General features: G+C 44.5%; 1 protein-coding gene across 7 annotated transcripts in view; it reads left to right on the top strand.

Annotated features, from left to right (window-relative positions):
- DOCK10 (dedicator of cytokinesis 10) overlaps positions 1 to 20,902 on the top strand; it is a 161,090-nt gene extending 140,188 nt beyond the window's left edge. For 3 of the 7 annotated variants that reach the window (XM_068145506.1, XM_068145504.1, XM_068145503.1), the window contains exons 43-57: positions 1,120 to 1,302; positions 2,604 to 2,714; positions 4,074 to 4,289; positions 4,896 to 4,953; positions 5,300 to 5,398; positions 7,253 to 7,359; positions 7,807 to 7,929; positions 8,580 to 8,693; positions 13,021 to 13,167; positions 13,991 to 14,201; positions 15,376 to 15,566; positions 16,235 to 16,335; positions 16,952 to 17,090; positions 18,976 to 19,051; positions 20,066 to 20,902. In XM_068145506.1, the coding sequence (XP_068001607.1) occupies positions 1,120 to 1,302; positions 2,604 to 2,714; positions 4,074 to 4,289; positions 4,896 to 4,953; positions 5,300 to 5,398; positions 7,253 to 7,359; positions 7,807 to 7,929; positions 8,580 to 8,693; positions 13,021 to 13,167; positions 13,991 to 14,201; positions 15,376 to 15,566; positions 16,235 to 16,335; positions 16,952 to 17,090; positions 18,976 to 19,051; positions 20,066 to 20,133 (1,944 nt within the window). In that variant the 3' untranslated portion in view covers positions 20,134 to 20,902. The remainder of the gene's footprint in view (positions 1 to 1,119; positions 1,303 to 2,603; positions 2,715 to 4,073; positions 4,290 to 4,895; positions 4,954 to 5,299; positions 5,399 to 7,252; positions 7,360 to 7,806; positions 7,930 to 8,579; positions 8,694 to 13,020; positions 13,168 to 13,990; positions 14,202 to 15,375; positions 15,567 to 16,234; positions 16,336 to 16,951; positions 17,091 to 18,975; positions 19,052 to 20,065) is intronic. The other 4 variants (XM_068145507.1, XM_068145505.1, XM_068145508.1 and 1 more) reach the window with 2 other exon arrangements.
- Positions 20,903 to 21,987: the final 1,085 nt, after the last annotated feature.

Raw genomic sequence — 21,987 nt, 5'->3', positions numbered from 1 at the left:
TTTACAAATACCTGGTTGTCAACATCAAAGGGGTTTTGGACTAAAACAAGCTTATGTGCCAAAATGTTTCTTTCCTTGCATTGCACAGCTGTAAATGATCACAGGCAGTGAGACACTTGGTGCCAACTGCAAAGGCTACACAAGTTTCAAGTCATCAACTCAGATGAGATCATCTCAAAACAAACCACAGTGTAGCACACAGATAACAATTGCTGTGAGGAAATGAGAATTAAGCCACACTCATCTGACATCCCAGAGGTTTCTGTGAAATGCAGCAGCATAGATCAGGTCAAACCATGTGGCCTCCTTCTAGTTATCTCAGGGGAAAGCAGGAGGAAATCATGCTTCTGCAAGTAACATGACCTGAGAACACAGGAAAAAAACATAAAGTGAACCATCCACAGACAGCTTTAAACTACATACCAGGCAGTAAGGACAGAAGATGAAATGAGGAGGAGTAAATATCCAGGACTGCCCTTTTCATTCATCCTGCAGCTCTCAGGATTATAGTTCTGCAGGAACTGGGATCAGTCATGGTTCCTGCAGTAGAACCTCTTGTGTGATGCTTGAGATCTGTAGCCAATATATGCATCTTCCACCTCACCTTGGGCTGTCCTCTACAGTGTCCACCCTGCTGATAAACAGTAGATATGGTTTGGAGAGCCATTCTTTACTCCATATTGTCTCCTGCTGTTTAGAACCTTGACCACTGGAAGTTTGCCAGCTGGGCTATGCTATTTAATTCTCTCTCTTGATCACCTTTATGGTATTGCAAACCCCTCCCACAATTTTCCTGCATAGCTGTTCTTCACTCCTATGGTTGGCTTATCTGCTCTTACTGTGTGCCAGCTGGTGCCTGGACTTCCTGGAGGCTAGACTGATCCTTGCAGCACATACAGTGTTTGTATGAAATCCTCTGTGTGCTAGTTTTACTTAATCCTCATTTGCACATGGGATTATGTTCACCTGGTGGCTGGGTTTTTTTTCACTAAACCCTGGTGTGAATTCATGTGGGAGAGTTGTTTTCACTGAGAGCTTAACAGCAAAAAGTGCTGAATCAGAATAACCATCCCAAGGCCTGAGAGCAGGGCTGAACATATTCACACCTCTTTTCAACAGTTCCCATCAGCGTTCTTCCAGGGACAAGCAGATCTCTGTGGCTCGCTCTGCTATGAAATCCTGAAGTGTTGTAACCACAGGTCACGTTCGACTCAGACTGAGGCATCTGCTCTGCTCTATTTCTTCATGAGGAAGAACTTTGAATTTAACAAGCAGAAATCAATAGTCAGATCCCATCTGCAGGTAAGTGAGGTGTGAGCTCATCAGTGTTTAGCTGATGTGCATTGGTGTTTATCATGATTATTTTTATGCATCATATCAAAGCAATCCTTGTGGAGTCCTCACTCTGTGGTAATTCTCTGCAGCAGCTCAATTTTCCTGCCAAGTCTGCAGACACTGGCCTGGATTCTCTGTTGTTCTTGGGCTGCTCGGCTCTGTTCCAGGGACAGCCAACAGCTGTGAATGCAGCCAGAGAGCCAATAAATAGCCAGAGAGATGGCTAATCTTGATCCATGTGTGTTGGTTACAGCAGGGAGAGCAATGCTGAGGAATGAACTAAACAGAATTTAATAGTGTAGTAAAAGAAGGATGGAATCCTGTCTTGGGAGGGTTGGAAGGGACCTCTGGATATCCTGTCCTAAAGCAGGAGCAGATTGCCCAGAATTGCTGTGTCCAGGCAGGTTTGAAATCTCTTCAGAGAAGGAGACTCCACAGCCTCTCTGGGCAGCCTCTTTCAGGGCTCCATCACCCTCAGAGGAAAGAATTTTTTCCTCATGTTTGCATGGATCCTCCTGGGTTCCAGTTTGTGCCTGTTGCTCCTTATCCTGTTGCTGGGCACCACTGGAAGGAGTCTGGCCCCATCTTCTTGACTCCCATCCTTTAGCTGTTGATAAGCATTAAGATCCCCTCTCAGTTTCCTCTTCTCCAGGCTAAACAGCCCCAGGTCTCCAACCTTTCCCCACCAGTGAGATGCTCCAGTTTCCTGATCTTTGTAGTCTTCTCTGGACTCTTTCCAGTAGTTTCCTGTGTCTCTTAAATTGGGGAGCTCAGAACTGTACACAGTACTGCAGAGTGGCTTCACTAGAGCAGAGTAGAGGGGGAAGAGAACCTGCCTCGATCTGCTGGCACTCAGTGCACCCCAGGAGCTCACTGGCCATTTTGGCTAAGAGGATACCCTGCTGGCTCGTTGTGAATTTGCCCAAGCTGACTCCCAGGTCCTTTTCTTCAGAGCTGCTTTCCAGGAGGTCAACCTCTGACCTGTATTGGTGCACCCCAGGAACCCATTTTCCTTCTTGGCTACAAAGGCACATTGCTGGACAGAATTGTGAAGTCCAGCAACCATCACAGTGCTCTTCCACTGCCAGATGTGTGTGGTTACAAACGCTGGACTCATGTCTGTGCATGTTATCTTCTTAGGAGAGGTATAAAAGCACATCTCTGCTAGCCTGCCACATCAAATCCTATTAAACTAGGGATTAAAAACTCTGCAGAAACCTTTTTTTTTCCTGTGCTAATTGTGCCCTGTGCTTGCTCCCCCCGTGCAGCTCATCAAAGCCGTGAGCCAGCTGATAGCGGACGCTGGGATCGGCGGGTCGCGTTTTCAACACTCACTTGCAATCATAAATAATTTTGCTAATGGAGACAAGCAGATGAAAGTAAGAAATGTGTTTTTTTGTCTATCACTACTTCTCACTAAAGGTCAACAATTTCAGGGGAACAAGTGGTTTGATCAACCAAACTGGTGGCAGGGATTTAAGTGTTCCTAGGGTCCTTTTCCAGGCAGCCTAAAAGTCCTGAAGCTGTTTGTGGCTCAGAAGCTCAGTGATTGAAAATAATTTCTACACCAAAAAAGAGATTTTGATTTGAAAGCTGTAGTATTTGTCACTCACTGCTTAATTTGTTGATTTGCCTGAAGTCAGAGTTCATGTGTAATGAGACAGAATTGCAGTTGGCCAGGAATTTTTAGTCTACAAACTGCCCCTTTAGTCTACAAAGTGCCCCTTCAGTCTGTTCAGTTGGGCTTGTGACAGCTTACTAAAACCCTGAAAAAGGCTTTTAGCTCTTGGATTCATTACCAGTGTTGTTATATGCATTGTCTGTGCTAAAGGTGTTGGGGAAAAATTCCAGGCTTTAATTCTTAGAGTTCCCATTCAAACATTTGGTAGCATGAGTTTATACTCTGGAGGTGTTTTTCCTTCTCTGGAGGTGACTTCAGGGTATCTTCTCTGCGACTGGTGTAAGCAAATTGATGGATAACTAAGATAAGTAATTTGATGTCTCAGTCACAATTGTGTTTGTTTTCAAAGTCCAGCTTTGATTTCCCAGCACTGTAGTCAGTAACATGCTCTCCTCTGTGTGACACTGAGGGTGGAGGAGAAGGAGGGGGAGAAAGGTCTGAAACTAGAACTGTATTTCATTGCCTATCCAAAACTGAGAAACAACTAAGGTGTGTTAAACATGTTGAGAAGAGCTGACACCAGTAAGACAAAGACCCTGCTTTAATCTTGGGCAGTCCTTTATTCACTATGGTGAGACTTGTTGGGTGTGGGGTTCAGCAGGACTGTCGACAGCACACAGAATCACAGATTGCATTGGGTTTGAAGGGACCCTCAAAGGTCATCTTGTCCAACCTCCCTGCAATGAGCAGGGACACCTCCAGCCAGAGTAGGCTGCCCAGGGCCACATCAAATCTGATCTTGAATGTCTCCAGGGACAGGGCTTCAAGCATACAAGAATCTGGTTCTAAGTCCAGGAAGTGACCAGGCAGCAAATGTTTCAGTTTGAAACAGTAGTGCAGCTGGCTAGGATGTCTAATAGATGCTATGACACATCAGTAAGAAAAGATCAGGGATTTGTCTACAACATCCATGCTATGGAGCTGTGACTCTGCTCAAAACTTACTGAATTAGGGAAAGAGAAAAATGCCTTCCATAAGCAGGACTTGAGCTTGTTCAGGGGTGCTGCATGTGGCTTTGTGGATGGTTTTAGTGATGCATTGCTTATCTTTCCCAAAGAACGTTAATTTCCCAGCAGAGGTGAAGGACCTGACCAAACGCATCAGAACTGTTTTGATGGCCACAGCACAGATGAAGGAGCATGAGAAGGACCCTGAGATGCTCGTGGATCTGCAGTACAGCCTGGCAAATTCCTATGCCAGCACGCCTGAGTTACGCAGGACATGGCTGGAAAGCATGGCCAAGATTCATGCAAGAAATGGAGATCTGTCAGAGGTAATTTCAACAAAGGAGCAGGCTCTGTAAGACAGCAGTAGTGCTTTAAAAGAGTCACACACTGTCTCACATCTGCTTGAAATCAGAGGAAGACAGGTTTGAAGAGCAACACTTCTCTAGGTGTTTACCTAATGCTGACTACCTGATGTGTGCTTGAGCAAGACATGAAGATGCTGGGGAAGCTGCACCTAAAGAGGCACAGCAGCTGTAGTATGATGAGGTTCTGAGCAGTGCATCAATTACATGAAGGATTTTCTTCTCCATTACAGCACAGGAGAGGAGATTCAGTTATGCTATGCTGTCCTTTTCATCAGAAACTGAAATGAGAGATGCAAATTTTCAATGCTTAACACAGAAATATCTTAATTGCTAAGTATTCTTACTGGTTTTCAGAGCACATATCTCCTTCTCCTAAGACACTGTGTGAAATTAACAATCACAAAAGATTTAATGATTTAATCCTTTCTTTTCTTAAGTGGTTGTATCAATTTTCTCTTCCCCTTTCTGCAGTCTGACTCAACAGTGATTAAAGCACCTTAGCAGATGTGAGCTTTAAGTCAAGCAATGTCCTTTAACCTCTACGTGTATCTTGGTCTCTCCTTACAGGCTGCTATGTGCTATATTCACATTGCTGCTCTCATTGCTGAGTACTTGAAAAGAAAGGGTAAGGCAAATATATTCAAAACCAACTATGTGCCTTTAAACATGATTGTTGAAAGTCATTGTTGGCTATCATGCTTTCCTTCCTTTTATATATACATATATATATGTACACACAACATTCTTAAAGCTGCTTGAATTCTTCCCAGGTATTTTATTGTTAAAATATATGGTAGAAGCCAGTCTTAGCCCTGGAAGAGTGAAAGTGTGTGTTTAGTGTAAAGAGAGTTAATTAAATGTTTAGTAAGCTAGTGCTAAAAGAGAATGCTTCACTTGTTTGTCATTATTCAATATGCATGTATTAACACATACCAGTAGCAGTGTACTAATACCATCTTACACTATCATAGGTTACTGGAAAATGGAAAAGATTTGTCCCTCACGTATGCTCCTGGAAGATGGTCAAGTCTCTGATAGTAATGTCTTACTAACAACTCACAATGGAGGAAGTGAGTGCTCTAACCATTGCCTGTTCATGGGTCACGTAACATCATTAGGGAATCAAATCCCTGTTGTCCTACTGAGCTGGAAAAATTGTCTACCAAAGCACAAACTTTTATACTGCATGCTGGTGGCTGTAGTAGCAAGTTGAAACATCCTGTATTCTTTTGCTGATGCTCTTTGGCTTTGGTTTGGTGATTTGATGTCTCTGGTTAAGGGCTTTTTCAGCAGGAGGGCAGCAGTCTGCTCTTCACGGGGTCAGAGGGTGTTCAGCACACAAATCCATGTCCGGTTCCTTGGCTAGCCAAAGCTGGGAGGGCAGTGGGGTGGAATTAATGTCTGGTTATTCATATATATATATAATATATAATGTCTGGTTATTATATATATAATGTCTGGTTATTCATGTACAACTTATTACAGTTCATGATATTTTTTAATCCATGATGCTTATTAGAGAAATAAAGTGCAGGCTTCTATTTGTAAATGCTGCTGTGCAGTGGTAGCTTGGTTTATGCACTCTGTGTTTCAGAGGAATTCTCAGCATGAGATATTTTAGCAGTTTTCACAAAGAGGAATTTCTGGGGGTAAGGGCAAATATCTGGGGGAGAAAAAACTTAGTTTTGGCAAGCCCATAGATCTGTGATACATTTGGGAGCATCTGTGGGTGAGATGAAAAAATGCATCCCTCTAGAAAGATGCTTTTGGAGCAATATATCAGAGATGGTTCACTAGTGGCAAGATGTTTTGCATGAATTGCAGATCACAGCAGGTGAGGTGAAGAATTTGTCAGTCATTTTAAACATCTGTCTAAGAGAGAAGACTGAGAGGGGATTTTCTCAATGTTTACCAATATTAAAGGACAGGGAACAAGAGGAAGGGGCCTGGCTCTTGACAGTGATGCCCAGTGACAGGACAAGGGACACCAGGCACAAACTTGAACCCACGAGGTTGCATCTGAACACGAGGAGAAACGTCTTTCCTGTGAGGGTGCCAGAGCACTGGGACAGGCTGCCTAGAGAGGTTGTGGAGTCTCCTTTTCCAGGGAGAGAATGTGCCTGTAGGTCAGACTGGGAGTCACAGCACTGGTTTCACAGTCTTGCTGCATCCTGCAATTCATCATAGAACCATAGAACATTTTGGGATGGAAAGGACCTTTAAAGGTCATCTAGTCCAAACCCCTGTAGTCAGCAGGGACATCTTCCACTAGAGCAGGTTGGTAAGAGCCCTGTCCAGCCTGACCTGGAAAGTTTCCATGGATGGGGCATCTACCAACTCTCTGGGCAACCTAGGACAGTATTTCACCACCCTCAGTGCAGAAAATGTCTTTTTTCTATCTAGTCTGAATCTCCCCTCTTCTAGTTTCAAACCATCACCCCTTGTCCCATTTACTAAAAAGATTGCACCTATCTTTCTGAGAGACCCCTTTAAGGACTGAAAGTGTGCAATAAGGTGTCCCTGGAACCTTCTCTTCTCCAGGCTGAACAACCCCAACTCTCAGCCTGGCCTCATAGCAGAGGGGTTGTAGATGAGGGTAGAGAGAGGTCATAGATGAGTGTTGCATGTGTTGCTTTACAAGAAGCTCCATCATTCTGTAACCAAGGCACCACAATGCTACAGAGGAGTGAGATTGTGTCAGGCAGATGTTGTGGTTATCCTTTGCCTGGATTCATATTGCAGCGATCATATGTAACAGTCTCATAAATTCAGCCAGTTCCATTTGTTCCACTCTCATCAACTGGGCTGCGAAAATACCAAACCAGTCAAATAAAATCATCCCAGTTTTAATGGCACCCAATATCTTTTTCAATCACTTGGTTATCCAGTCGTTAACTGATGTTGTTTGTGACTTGTACTTCAAGGCTTGTTCTCCATGGGCTGGCCTGCTTTTCTGAGCATTACCCCCAACATAAAAGAAGAAGGTGCTATGAAGGAGGACTCTGGCATGCAAGATACTCCCTACAATGAGGTCAGCAGCACTGACATTTGTGTTCTGTATTAATATTTTTATAGACTCCTGTGCACATTGCAACACATTATGCTACATGCAGCATTAAAAGGCACACAGCTTTGGATTGAAATGTCAGAGCTGTGGTACTAAATACCAGGGTAGGTGTTTGGCCAAGCAGAATATTGAGTAGAGAGGGAGCCCACAAAACAAGCCTTTTCTTCATCCATGAGATGTCAGTTATTCAGATGTCAGTTATATATTTCCATGTCACTGTTACTTCAGGGGTTTAGCTAAAGAAGAGTTAAGTCACCAATACCTGATCAAATTTTATGTCTTTAAAATAAACATTAACATGGAAGATCCAGGGTGAAAACAAATAGCTGATGTGTGCTTTTGCTGAGTTGCTGTTGACTAAATGGCACCAGCTGTTGAGTCCTTGAACTCTTTGTGTCTGTGGGATTGCAGAATATTCTTGTGGAGCAGCTGGAGCTGTGTGTTGAGTACCTGTGGAAGTCTGAGAGATACGAGCTCATTGCTGAGGTTAACAAGCCTATCATTGCTGTTTTTGAGAAGCAGAGGGACTTCAAAGTAAGTTGGTTGATGCATGATTTTTATTATCATCCTAAGGCAACAGTAAAGATCAACATTTCTAGGGGAAAAAACCACAACAACAAAAAAATAAAGAAAAAGCAAGTGCTTTCTTTAAAAGTAATGTTTTTCCTTCCTGTCTGTAAGTTCTCCTTTGTGCTCTGATAAAATGTGATTAAGTAAACCAGATTATAATCTCATTTACTGATTTGTCTATTTTCCAGTGGGTAGAGTTAAGCTGAATGCCAAGGAAGCAGGTCCTCAGATTTTAACTTAGCTGAAATTGTGGTTCACTGTCCCTTGAAAGTGCTTTTTTGGTGGCAGTTATGGATAGCATATCTTTGCGTGGAGTTGGGAGCTGGTTGGAATCGTTGGAACCCTGCTCCTGCCTGCTCAAAGGGTTCTCTGACCTCTCAGTAGACCCCTGTGGGATGCTTGTCTTCCTGTGTGACCACTACCACAAAACTTCTCAGATGACAGAAACCTTGAAACAAGCCCTTAGTGGCAAGGCTGAGCTACCCTCTTAGCATGCACAGCCATCTCTGCAAAGGTTTGCAAACCCAGTGAAGGCAAGCCATGCTTGTGCAGAGCTGTAGTTGCATCTCCCAGAGGATTCACTCCTCCTCCCTCTCCCTCTTTTCTCAACACAGAGGCTGTCTGACTTGTACTATGACATCCACCGCTCGTACCTGAAGGTTGCAGAAGTGGTGAACTCCGAGAAGCGTCTCTTTGGGCGGTACTACCGCGTGGCCTTTTATGGGCAGGTACGTCCACCTCTGCTCCTTTGTCTCCAAGGATTCCAGACATGTTCTTTGAATCCTGAAGTATCTTGGGGAAGCTAAGCCAGGGAAACACTTGGCAGTCAGTGAGTCTCAGGGTAGAGGCATGTTGTGGGTCAGGCAGGATGAGAGAGAACACTCGGTAGTACCTGTGTAAACTGCCGCTATGGATTTAGTGGTGTGCTGGAGAACAGACTTGTACCTCAGCTTTAGTTCTTGACATCATCAAGCCACACTAAGATTGAGGCAGGACAGGTTTTTACAGGGTAAAGCTTAAATAAACACAGATAAAACAGCTTTGTTACATGGCTCTCTCCTTTGCTAGAGCTTAAAGCAGAGCAGCAGGCATTAGATGTTCTGGTGTGTTCCTCGCTGACTCTGACTTCTGCTTTCAAGCCACCTCTGATGCTGTGCAATATACTGTAGAATAGTTTTTTCCCCCTCTGCTGTGTTTCAGCATCCTAGAAGCATTATTTTGTGCTTTCTTCCATATGAACCAGTGTAGTCATCCAGCATGTTCCCTTGAGACCTGGTTTTGGCAAGCATACAGTTTCCTTTGAAATAGTCAGGTGTGTGAACAACAGACTGATGTGAATCATTCTGTTTTGCTGAATAGATTTTAATGCAGAAATTTGCTCTTTTCTCCTTTTGATCTTATTCAAGGCTGTGGTAAGTCTAGTTCTTTTGCATGCTTTGTTTTAATTCTCCTCACATATCCTCCATCCTTCCCTTTACTTTTACTTAACATTAACTCTCCTCTGCTCTCAGGTCTCTGGTTCATGGCAGATAAATAATGTGGTTTCATTCATCATTGCATCCTGCAAACTAACTTTGGTTTGTTCCCTCACTTGAATTACCATGTTGCTGTGCTGTGTGTGCACTGTGGGGCCCAATGCTGCATCACCTCATCCTGTGAGCTTCACTGGGAACAGGATTGGACCCCTTCTTCCTCTGTTGAAGAACTTGGTGCAGCATTAATGCTGTTTGAATGCCAGTCTGCTTTCCTGGCCTGGGCAGCAGCACTCCAGAGAGGGAGGGATACAGGAGCAGCCTGTGATGTGGCCCTGTTCCTGGTAGTCCTTGGTAGGAGCAAGCAATTGGGAGTTAGAGGCAAATGGCAAGTCCTGGGCCTTCATAGCAAAGCTGAACTTGGCAAGATCTTGCGAAGTCGAGCTGCACCTAAGGAAGGGCAGACTTTTCCCTATGCCTGACCTTCATCAAAATGGGGAAAAACTGGGCTCTCTTAATTGCAGCTTCTTGCCAGGGCTCTTCCAGAGTCAGCTGATTTTAAGTGGGTAATTTATCTGAAGCAGTTCTGCTGAACTGGAAAATCTGTGTTACAGTGCCACAACTTTTTGGCTGCCAGTGCCACACGGCCAACTTCATTTAAACAGCTTTAGTGCTCTGAAGCATCTGAATTTTTCATAGCTGTGTGTTGCTCAGTCTGTTCCCTGGTGTCCAAGACACTGAACTCTAAATGCACCCCAAGACTGCTCCCTCCTGTCCTTCTGGAGGAGATATGTTGTGTGGTGGAAGGTGGGGCTGCTCTGTGTTGCTCCTTGCAGAGTCGTAGTGACAAAAGCGTGTGGCACAGTGCAAATATTAAAAGGTGGATCATTCCCATGGATGTTATTTGTGCCTCATTTACCCAGGAAAATAGGAGTGGGTGTGCAGAAAGAAGAAAGGAGGGTTTACCAGTGCAGAAAACACCATGGTGGGTGTGGAAACATCAGATGGAGCTTGACCTGGAAGAAGAGAGAGCAAGAACAGTCCGTTCCTGGTTGTGCCTGCGTATTTTTTCCTGTGGAAGGTTTTCTTCCTGTATTCCTGTCAGTCCCTTTTTCCTTTGTGCCACTTGCTTCCATCTTGGCTGTGCAAGTGTAAAGGTTTAGGAGCTTTGGTCCTTCTGTTGCCAAGAGTACCACAGGCTTCCATGATGAGGCACAGTGCCCAGTTCATTTAGGATGTTAAAAAACAACTCCCTGTTTTCATGCTTCTGGCAGACTTTGCACACTTCCTCCCAAAAGCTGATGGCTGCAGGTTTTACCAGTGTTACACAGCTAAACCCGTGTAAAGGAATAGGAGTTGCTCTGCTGAGGGAATAGGAGTTGCTCTGCAAAGGGAATGCCACAGCAGGGAAGTCACAAGCAGGTGTGGGATGCAGTGTGTGCAGGAACGGGATGCTCCATGTGCAGGTGTGGGATGTGGTCACTGCATTGTGAAGAGCCCCTCTGGAAGGATGGTTGGAACAAAAGCGGTCCTTAAGGCAAATGCAACCGGTTGCTTTCAATACAGAGCTGTATTTGCCAGCTCAGAGAGACAGATCCCATGACAGCTGCTGTTTCAGACTTGCAAATTCTGCTAAGGGCCTGTGGTGACACCATCTCGTTGCACCACCAAGTGGTGACACCAGCCAGTGCTTGTGATTTCATTCACAGGGTGGATTGAGATGTCAATGTCTTTCCTGAATTAAAATCCAAGGGAACAAAAAGCTGCCAAATATGTTGAATAACTGAAAACCTACACTTTGCTGCTAAGCAAAGGTATTCAAGCCTTGTTTTCAGAGTAGTTAGGTAAAGGCAGAGCAGAGGCTTTGTTCTCCTGTCTGTGCAGGAAGCTGTAGAAGTTGGGAGGCAGGTTTTTACAGTTGGTAAACTCACTGCAGGTGTATGTCTGAAGAGCAGATGTTGCCCCTTTTCCTAATGTGATCCAACAGCTGTAGCTGCCTTACCAAAGACTGCAAGATGCTCTGGTACAGGCAAGAAAGGAGCCATCAGATACTCTTGGCAGGTGAGGCAGAAAGCTTTGCCTTGGCACACTGGCTGTGGAGATGGTGTGCAAAGGGCACGACTGCTATGAGCTCCCAGGGCAGTGTCTGAGGGTGCACAGGGAGGAAAAGGGGCCTTTTCAGCACTCTCACAGTGACAATTCTAGGTCACAACTTGACTCCCAGCATATCAGAGTTTAGTGGCAACCAGTAACTGTTCATCTACCTTTCATTACATTCAGCTGCTCCCTGTGGTAGTTTCCATCTCTAAGGCCTTGTTGTCCTTGCAGGGCAAAACCAGCCTGTATGAAAATAATCCAGGGGATATGCATTGGTAATGGAACTGTGGCTGCTTAATATTTCAAAATCCTAAAACCAGAGGATATTTGGCTCCTGAAAAGTATTTAATCTTGTTGTCAATAGTCTTTGCCAGACACATAGCATATGGCAGACGTGATTATTTATAGCTTGCAATTAACTTGTGCTTGTCACTTGTCAGCTGAAATTCTGCTGGGAATATGTACTTAAAAGATGTCTCTTGCATTAAGAGGCAAGACTAAATCTGTTAGCTGTTTGTTTTCAGGTAGTTTGTTTTAAGCAAAGCCATTAACACAGATATCATTTTAGTGTGCCGTGCAGCATCAGCACAGAGATTTGGCACTTGCACATAAACACTAACACACACAGAACTGGTACTGAAGAGCATAAACTTTAGTACTCCAGGACACTTGCTCTCTGATTAATTTGGAAAACATGACTCTTTCTTCTCTTGAAAACACTGAGTGGTAACAGAAAACAGATGTTTTTTGACAACAGCAATCATGTGTAAGTATGGTTGTGTGAAACTAATGAGGCTTTCCACCATAAAGCAGTTTTGCTTCAGTGGAAACAGGATCAGAAACCAGGATATGATGCTGCAGATCTTTCCTCAGCAAAAACAATAGAAATCAATTGCCCAGCTCAGTCAGTGTTTATAAGGTGTCAGCTTCTGAGCTCTGGATTTGTTGTCTAATTACCTGTGAAGTTCTTCTTTATGTGTCTGTGGGGTTTAATTGATGACATTGTTAAAAACTGTGTGAGGTTAAAAGGTCACAGTGAGAAGACACTCTCAGCCAAGCTGCTTTTGTGCTGTTAGTCACTGGTTTCCAGTAATGCTCACAGTGCTCTGGGCACGACCCAAATTGAAAGACTGGTTTGGTGCCCCTTATCTTCACTGAAGCAAAAGCCAGAGATGTGTTTATTTGCTAATCCCTACCGAAATAAATTGAAGGGTTGTTGTTTTCCTGAACAAACACTGAAATCTACAGACAGTTGAGTTTAATTCTGTCTGGTGTTTCGGGAAGATTGGCCTAGTCGATAATGTTGGCGGACAACGCTGAAATAGGCTTCAACATGAAACAGGGCCTAGACACTTCTTGCTGCTGCTGGGAGTGCCACATGGGATGCTCTGTTTTACAGGCAACCTTGATTCCTGCTGTAACCACCTCACTCAGGCTTTCACCTGCCTATTGTGTTCATTGCATCCTTCTGTTTCTTCCCCAACAGGGTTTTTTTGAAGAAGAGGAAGGTAAGGAGTATATCTACAAAGAACCCAAATTAACTGGCTTGTCTGAGATCTCCCAGAGGCTGATGAAACTTTATGCAGACAAGTTTGGAATAGATAATGTGAAGATCATCCAGGATTCCAACAAGGTACAAAAGATGCACAGCTCTTGCATGAAGGGGAGAACTGTGTGTGTGGTCTGTGTTTTAAGAAGAAGTGTGAACTCAGTGTGTGTGAACTATTATGACTTGGGTTTGCAACCAAAAAACAACCTTCTAGCATGGCAGGTGCGGTATGGAGCCCACAATGTTATAGCAGAGCACCTCTGTCAGTGGGAAAAGAGCATACTCCACCATATTATTGCTCTCTACAACTACCTGAAGGGAGGTTGTAGACAGGCAGATGTTGGTCTCTTCTCCCAGGCAGGCAGCACCAGAACAAGAGGACACAGTCTCAGGCTGTGCCAGGGGAGGTTTAGGCTGGATGTTAGGAAGAAGTTCTATACAGAGAGAGTGATTGCCCATTGGAATGGGCTGCCTGGGGAGGTGGTGGAGTCACCATCATTGGAGGTGTTCAGGAGGAGACTTGCTGGGGTGCTTGGTTTCATGGTTTAATTGTTTAGGTGGGTTGGATTGGTTGATGGGTTGGACATGATGATCTTGAAGGTCTCTTCCAACCTGGTCTGGTCTGGTCTAGTCTATGTGCCTGCAGAGAGTGGGCAGGTGGTTACTGCAATGCAGATGCGGGTTGTTTACTCACTCACCCACTTTTGCCAATGTCTGTATTCAGTAGTGTTCTTAGAGGCCTCTTGTTTACATATCTTTGTGTTCTTCTGTGGTCTGAATGTTACTGCTGGCAGTCTCACTTTCATTCAGCATCGCTACGATAGATAAAAGCATCAGGGAAAAACCTGCTGCCTTGGAAGCTCATCACACTTACCAGAAGTTCACCGTGTTCTCCACTGTCCCACAGGTCAACCCCAAAGACCTGGACCCGAAGTACGCCTATATCCAGGTGACGTACGTCACGCCTTTCTTTGAAGAGAAAGAAGCCGAAGAGCGAAAGACTGACTTTGAAATGCATCACAACATCAACCGCTTCGTCTTCGAAACCCCTTTCACTCTCTCAGGAAAGAAGCACGGGGGGGTGGAGGAGCAGTGCAAGAGGCGCACCATCCTCACCAGTACGTCTGCTCAGCCCGCTGCCTACTCCCACCCCACCTCTCCCAGCTAAGCACAGTCGTGTTCCCTGTGCCAGGCTTTCTGCAGTCAGCGGGCACAGAATGTTAAGTAAATCTTCTCAGCGTGTCCACTGGCAAAGTAGGTGCTTCCTGACAGCCCTGTTGACCACCCTAGGCAAGGCTGCTTTCATTTGTGCAGTCAGCAGCTGTCTTGTTTTTCTTTCTTACTGACAACCTAACTGTGCTGGCAGTGATCTATCTGGGGAGCATTTCTGCAGGAGACAGCTTAGCCCTCAGAACCATTCTTTTAATAATAAACAAGCCCAAGTAGGTAGCCTGTTCTGCTACAAAGAGTAAATCTTAGCAGGAATTTTTGTTCAAAATGGGAGTAAGATACATTACATAGCATTTTTTTAAGTGGGAGGTAAGATTTCATCTCATTGATGCAATCAATGTTTTAAGACAGGACTGTCAAGAGAACTAGATTTTTCTCCCTTCCCCTCCTCTTCCTGACTCCTCTCTTTCCTGGAAGTGGTAAACACCCCTGGAGGGGGTTAAAAGCAATGTAAATGTGGTGCTGAAGGACATGGTGTAGAGGTGATCTGTCAGTGCTAAGTTAACAGTTGCACTTGATCATCCTAAAGGTCTTTTCCAACCAAAAGGGTTCTGTTATCTGTGGGTGAGTGATACCTGGTTCAGCTAATCCAGAGGCTACTGCCTCTGACTTGAAACATGTTTGATGAGGCATTTTGAGCTGTCTGAAGTTTGTTCCAGGCTCATCATTTGATCTTTAATTCAGAAGATGAAATTTGTGCATTATAAAATCTGAGCAGTGAGAGCTTTATGCCATGTGGATGTGACAGAGCTGAGCAGCAAATGGGATGAGTTCAAAGGGAAATGCTTTTCCAGCACCTGGCGCATCAAGATTCCTTTTGGACCTGGTGTGTCACTTTGGCTCATTTTGTGATCACAAGTTAGTTGGTATGGATTTATAACAAGATTGACAAAGTCCAGCATTTACTACTTGGACATAATTGTTTTGCTTTAGAAGTGTTTCGCTTGGAAGAGAACTTTAGGATCATCAAGTCCAGCTACTAACCCAACATTGGTAGGTCAAATAGCATAAATATTCCCTTGCTGGATGAGTTCCTCTGATGCTTTTCTTGCTTTTGAGCAGCTAGTCACTTGTTCCCCTACGTGAAGAAGCGTATTCAAGTCATAAGTCAAACCAGCACGGAGCTGAACCCCATCGAAGTGGCAATTGATGAGATGTCCAAAAAGGTTTCAGAGCTCAATCAGCTTTGCACTATGGAAGAAGTGGATATGATCCGACTGCAGCTCAAACTCCAAGGAAGTGTCAGTGTCAAGGTAATGACAATTTGCTGCTTTTTGTTGGTTTGTTTGGGCTTTTTTGCAATGCATCTACCTAAATTTTTATTCTGATGTTCAGCACTCCAGACACTTTTTGTCTGTTTTATATTTCTGATCCTATCTTGTGTTCTAGTGCTGTTGGAGCTCACTCTAAAGATGTAAAGGAACGGAAAGCTTTCCACTGAGCTAAGTGCAAATACAACTATTTCAGTCACATCTTCTCTAAAGAGATGTTAGGACCTTTCTAACAAGACCATCACTTGAGCACACAGCCTGTCACCCAGACAAGCCTACAGATCCTTTAAAAGGAGTTTTGTTAGCACTGGTTGAGTTGTTTCCTGTTTAGAAGAGCAAGGGTGGGTGCGAGGGTTGTGTATTTCTCATGCCCTTGTTAAAATGTCTTCAGACACATAACATTTGAGATGCTTGACTAGCAGAGAACTTTCAAAGACCAGCAAATATCAACAGTTTGTGTGAGGTTTGTCTCTTCCAGCCAAAACAATTCTATTATTCTGTGTTTCTTCAGTAAAACTCCTCAGGCTCCATCCAGGTGATAGGAGGAGGGAGGTGACAGTCTTCAGGCTAGTTCCCAAGCCTGGAAGCACAACAGAAAATGACACTAAACTTCTTGTCCTCTGAACCTCAGTTATTTATTTTTTCCCCAGGTGAATGCTGGACCAATGGCCTACGCTCGAGCTTTTCTTGAGGAGACAAATGCAAAGAGGTATCCTGATAATCAAGTTAAGCTTCTGAAGGAAATCTTCAGGTAAACATGAAGTTTAGACTTTCCACCCTCTGCGTAGCATCACAGTATCACAGTATAGCTAAGGTTGGAAATGACCTCGAGGATCATTGAGTCCAACCTATCAACACAGACCCCATGACTAGACCATGGCACCAAGTGCCACGTCCAATGCCCTCTTGAACACCTCCAGGGACAGTGACCCAACCACCTCCCTGGGCAGCACATTCCAATGCCGAATGACTCGCTCCGTGAAGAACTTCCTTCTCACCTCGAGTCTAAACCTCCCCTGGCACAGCTTGAGACTGTGTCCCCTTGTTCTGGTGCTGGTTGCCTGGGAGAAGAGACCAACTCCTTCCCGGCATGAGTAGGTGCAAGGTGAAATCAGGCTGATTTGAACCAGACGAGTTTACATCTCCATCTACCCCATCTTACCAGAAAACATTGAAGTTTCCTCTTGATCTGAGGCTGACTCCTGGACTTCAGTTCTAATTTGCAAGAAGGAGAAGAGGTATAGTGGTGTGAATAGGTAGGGAGATAGGTAGATGGATAGCTACATGGATCGATGATAGATAGAGGCAGGCTGTTTTTTCATGACTACAAAATTTGTGTGTTGTTCTTTGTGGTTTTGTGCCTGCAGGCAGTTTGCAGAAGCCTGTGGCCATGCTCTTGACGTCAACGAACGCCTAATTAAGGAGGACCAATTTGAGTATCAGGGAGAGATGAAGTCTCATTATAAGGACATGCTCAGTGAGCTCTCTGCAGTCATGAACGAACAGGTTAGATCATCCATCTTGATGCTGCATGGCCTGCATGAGGAGGGTTACTTGGGTCTTCCAGTGACGAATGCAGCTGTACAGCAAAATACTAGAAGTAAAACCACCCAGTGCAACAGTTACTGAGAAAATGCAGTTTCCTCCTTTCTTTTTTTCCCTCTCTTTATTTAAATCCAACTGTATTATACCTAATGAATCTGCTTGATCAGAAAATATTTGCCTTTTACCAGCCAAAGAGTTGACTGTTCACGAGGCTAAATGCAGCCTGAGGTCTAGAGGCACAGAAAGACAAGCAGTTAAACTACAATTTTATGCTTTGCTTGCTTTATCCTGCTGCTGTGATCTATTTAATTAAAACAGTAAATTGCTTTCAAGAGCTGGCTGGTAACTGGAGGGGATACCTTTATAGTTTCTCTCTGTATTCAGCTTTCAGAGTTACTTTGTTTCTATTTCTCTATATTTAAGTACTCTGTCAAAGCACACCCCATGCATTTCACCTGTTGGCAGCCTCAGAAGGATGAGTGTGGCCACATGATGTCAAGTGCATCCCAGAATACTGAAATAGCCCCAAATACACTTGCAGCTACTCTGTTGCTGTGTCTGCAGTGATACTTTCTGTGATGTTTTCTGGTGTCATTTAAATGTTGAGCGATTCTGCATACTAAAGTACAAATTAAATCCTGCTTAATTATTTCCCTGCATGCTTTGTGTAGGCCACCTTAGATGGCATCTGAGACACACTCATTCTCCAGCCATCACACTGCTTTTCCAGGTGCCTAGAGCACAATTAAGCACTGTTTGTGTACAGAGATGCTTTGTTTAACCATTACTATCAGTGATGGCATCTCCAACAGGTGTCTAATTGGCATCCCACTAGACCACACTGTATTACTCATCTCCACTAGTGAGGAAAATAAGAGTTTGCCAGCAATTTTGGTCCATTGGTACACTTACTGTGGAACTGAGCTGGTTTTTTTCACAGGATGTAGAGCTGTGTAGTGGCTTTGAAGGTTTGGTGTACGCTGGGTGGGGTCATGGTCAGTGGTGGTGCTGTTCTGCTTCCTCTTTACGTGCACAAAGATTTGTGAACCTCAAGCATTCCAGCAAAATCCTCATCACTAACATTTATCCCTGTTATTTGTATTAAGTATGGAAGTATTAAGGATCTCATTTGTTAGCCTCCACGCCTCTCCCATGGAGGTTATTTTGTCCATCAGTCAATGTGCCTAGGCAGAACCATATGTCTTGTGCTCCCCAGAAGAGTGGAAAGTGCATGGACAACTTGAATGATTCATGAGCAGCCTGTGACTTTCAGCATCCATGAGATATTTGGTGAATTGTGTTAAATAGCCCTGTATTTATATCAGCAAGCTCTGAGTGTTCTGCTTGGCAATGACAAGAGTAAACAGTACAGAATTACTTGCAGACAGCAGTGTTTAATATGCAAAGTGAAGAGTTCATCCAGCAAAAGTCAGAATCATCATCTGAGTGATGATCAAATGATCTGAATGAATCATAGCTAAACCATCTGAATTTGAAAGGCCACGCTGAAGACCAGTCTGTAACTTGCAGCCCTACAGGCAGCAGCCCAGTTTTCCAGGCAGCTTCTTGGGCTTCTGTGGAAAACTCTACTCTTCCTGCAGTGAATCCATGAGCTCCCTGATTCTGAGCAAAGCATTGCTGCAGAGAAAGCTCAGGCTGTAAACTGTGGCTGAAATATCTCACAGTTGGAAAGCTTGAGGCTCTCTTGTGCTTTGCAGCAGTAGGATTTGCCACCTTTCCCTTTGTCCTACTCAGGAGGGTTTTGTTTGCTCACCCACTGACAGTGACTCTTTCATCACCATGTTTTTCTCTTGTTTTCTTTTGTTTTTCTTTTCTTTTCTGACAGCTCTGTCATGGTCCTTGCTTATACAGCTTCTCTTCTTCCTTGTCTAACATTTCCCTCAATACTATAGCCAAAAGTGGTATGTTCATTTTTCTTACATCTATTTTTTTTCTTCTTTTAATGTCATGTACTTTCCTCACTTGCTCCTTTTTCTACCTGGAATGTTTGTTTTAGTTTCATGTGCAGTGACTCCCCTGCTTGGGCAGTTAAAGGACTAAAATATAAAAGGTGTATGTTGGATGGCTTGTCCATGAGCAGTGTTGAGGTGCATGTTCTTCAGGAGTGCAGGAGGTTCTATCTGAACATGAAGAAAAAGAGTGATTGCCCATTGGAATGGGCTGCCTGGGGAGGTGGTGGAGTCACCATCATTGGAGGTGTTCAGGAGGAGACTTGATGGGGTGCTTGGTGCCATGGGTTAGTTGTTTAGGTGGGTTGGATTGGTTGATGGGTTGGACACGATGATCTTGAAGGTCTCTTCCAACCTGGTTTATTATTCTATTCTAAAAGCTTCTTTCCTGTGAGGCTGCCCAGAGCTGTTGTGGAGTCTCCTTCTCTGGAGAGATTCCAAACCAACCTGGACGCTGTGATCTTGGGCAGCCTGCTGTGGGTGACCCTGCTTTAGCAAGGAGGTTGGACTGGGTGATCGCCACAGGTCCCTTCCAACCTGCTCTGGGCAGGGATTCTGTCATCCTAGTTGTGAGCTTGGGGAGGCCAGTGGGGAAGCTAAGCAAGAACCTCCTAATGCAAAAGCATGGCTCAAGACTATTCACCAGCTTCCTTCCTTTCTTTAGACACTCTCCAGCAAATGTAGATGACTTCTCAGTTGTGTTTGTGTGAGAGCTGTTAGAGAAACATGATTCAGGGAACCCCATGAAGCACAGCCTAGCTCAGTCCCATTTATTCCCCACCCTGGAGAGCGTGTCCACTTGCTGCAGCCTCTGGTCACTTCTGGATCCCCAGGCAAAAGTCCCTTTCCTCCGTCAGATCCTTAGCATCATTGTGGGGGCATTCTCGTTTAGACAAAGAGCATTTCAGACAGCTCAGATCTCTCTCACAGTTTCACACCTTTTTTTCTTTTCTCTTTCATGAGAAGATTGCCTACAAGGAGGACTCAGCAAAACAGCCAGGAATGGAGCGCACCTACTCACGGGTCATCAATAAAACCAGCTTGGCCGTGCCAGCAGCAACCACCCTGGCAAACCTCGACGCTTGACCGTGGCCTTGGGAAGACCAGGGGCGACCTGGGAGGACAGTTTTGAGTTCTTTGGGGTGGTTTTTTGTTTGGGGTTTTTATTTTTTTGGTTTGTTTCTTTTTTGAGTGGGTTTTTTTTTTTGCCTTTTAGATTAATAGTCCTGAAAGTTAATCATGGACAATGCCAGGGAGAGGATCTGTGGGGGTTGATTTTAATTTATTGGAAGTCTTCACGGTGTTCTGTTTTAAACCTCCAAGCCTGATTGTTTTTCTCTTTTCTTTTTATGTTGATGACTTTCTTTTTTTTGCCTGCCCCAATATTTGCACATTCCCAATTGTTCTTTGTTGGGTTTTTTTTTATTAATTATTACTGTTTTTTCCTGTTGTCTTTTCGTGGTTTGGAGCAGCCTTTGGTGAGCCAGGCTGGTGATGAAATCCCTGTTGGACAGCTAGGTACACGGCAAACCCTATAAATTATAATATATCTAATCCTAAATCCTAGTATACAGATATTTTAAAGGTCAGAGTGGATGTTTTATAACATTGAAGTATATTGCAGCTGTAAATAGAAGATGTGTAAAATATGTCATTTTTACAAGGTTTAAAAAAAGAAAAACAACCAACCAACAACAAAAAAAACCTCTTTTTAGTTAATTCTGACCATACTAAGAACATGGATAACATCCCAGTTACCATTCTATTAAAATATTTGTGTATGTGTATAAAGGCATCCATAAAATCTCCTCTTTGAAGGTCTTGTGTCTTGGTTCATTCCCCATGTCAGCCCATTCCAAAGCAGTGGAGTTGAGGATGCCCTCCTGCAGCTCAGCTGTCCATTCATTGGGTTGTGGTCGCTGACAGGGCCACTCATGACCCTCTACAGAGCTTCAGATTCACAGTATCACAGTATCACTTAGGTTGGAAAGCACCTCGAGGATCATTGAGTCCAACCTATCAACGCAGACCCCATGACTAGACCATGGCACCAAGTGCCACGTCCAATCTCCTCTTGAACGCCTCCAGGGATGGTGACTCCACCACCTCCCTGGGCAGCACATTCCAATGCCGAATGACTCGCTCGGTGAAGAACTTCCTCCTCACCTCGAGTCTAAACCTCCCCTGGCGCAGCTTGAGACTGTGTCCTCTTGTTCTGGTGCTGGTTGCCTGGGAGAAGAGGCCAACCCCTTCCCGGCCACAACCACCCTTCAGGTAGTTGTAGAGGGCAATGAAGTCACCCCTGAGCCTCCTCTTCTCCAGGCTAAACAATCCCAGCTCCCTCAGCCTCCCTCCACGACTCCAGGGAAAACACTCTTGGAAACAGGGGTTTGGTGTAGTCTTCCTGCTTGAGGAGAAGGAAGTTCTACTCTTCCTTTGAAGTCTGTGGTCCTAGATGTTGCCCAGGGCCTGTTGGGAAAGCATGTGCCTCTAGTGAGATGTTTGTTTGGGTTTCTGCATCATGTGGGATGAGATGGAGTGGTTAGAATCATGGAATTGTTTTGAGTGGAAAAGACCTTTAAGATCATCAAGTCCAACCCAGTACTGCCAAGTCAGCTGGTTCTGCTAGCTGTTACGAGGAGTTCTCAGCACACTCATCCTCCTTCAGGTTCATTCCTTTGCCCATAGAAAATCCCTGCTTTTGGGGTCCCTGGTCACCATGCACGTGTGCTGGGATCTCTCCCTTGCCCACAATTCTGCTAGTCCCTGTAGTCCCTGAACAATCCCCTGATGATTCCCCTGAGCCCTCCACATGTTTGTGATTGTTAGTTGAGAGAGGCCAGTGCTAGGTTTTGCTGCGTGGGGATACCAGGAGGAATTTTGCCCTG

Source organism: Melanerpes formicivorus, unplaced genomic scaffold, assembly GCF_026170545.1.
Source record: "Melanerpes formicivorus ecotype bairdi unplaced genomic scaffold, bMelFor1.0.p_v2 SCAF_12, whole genome shotgun sequence".
Classification (NCBI taxonomy): Eukaryota; Metazoa; Chordata; class Aves; order Piciformes; family Picidae; genus Melanerpes; species Melanerpes formicivorus.
This window is presented reverse-complemented; position numbering and strand designations above follow the sequence as displayed.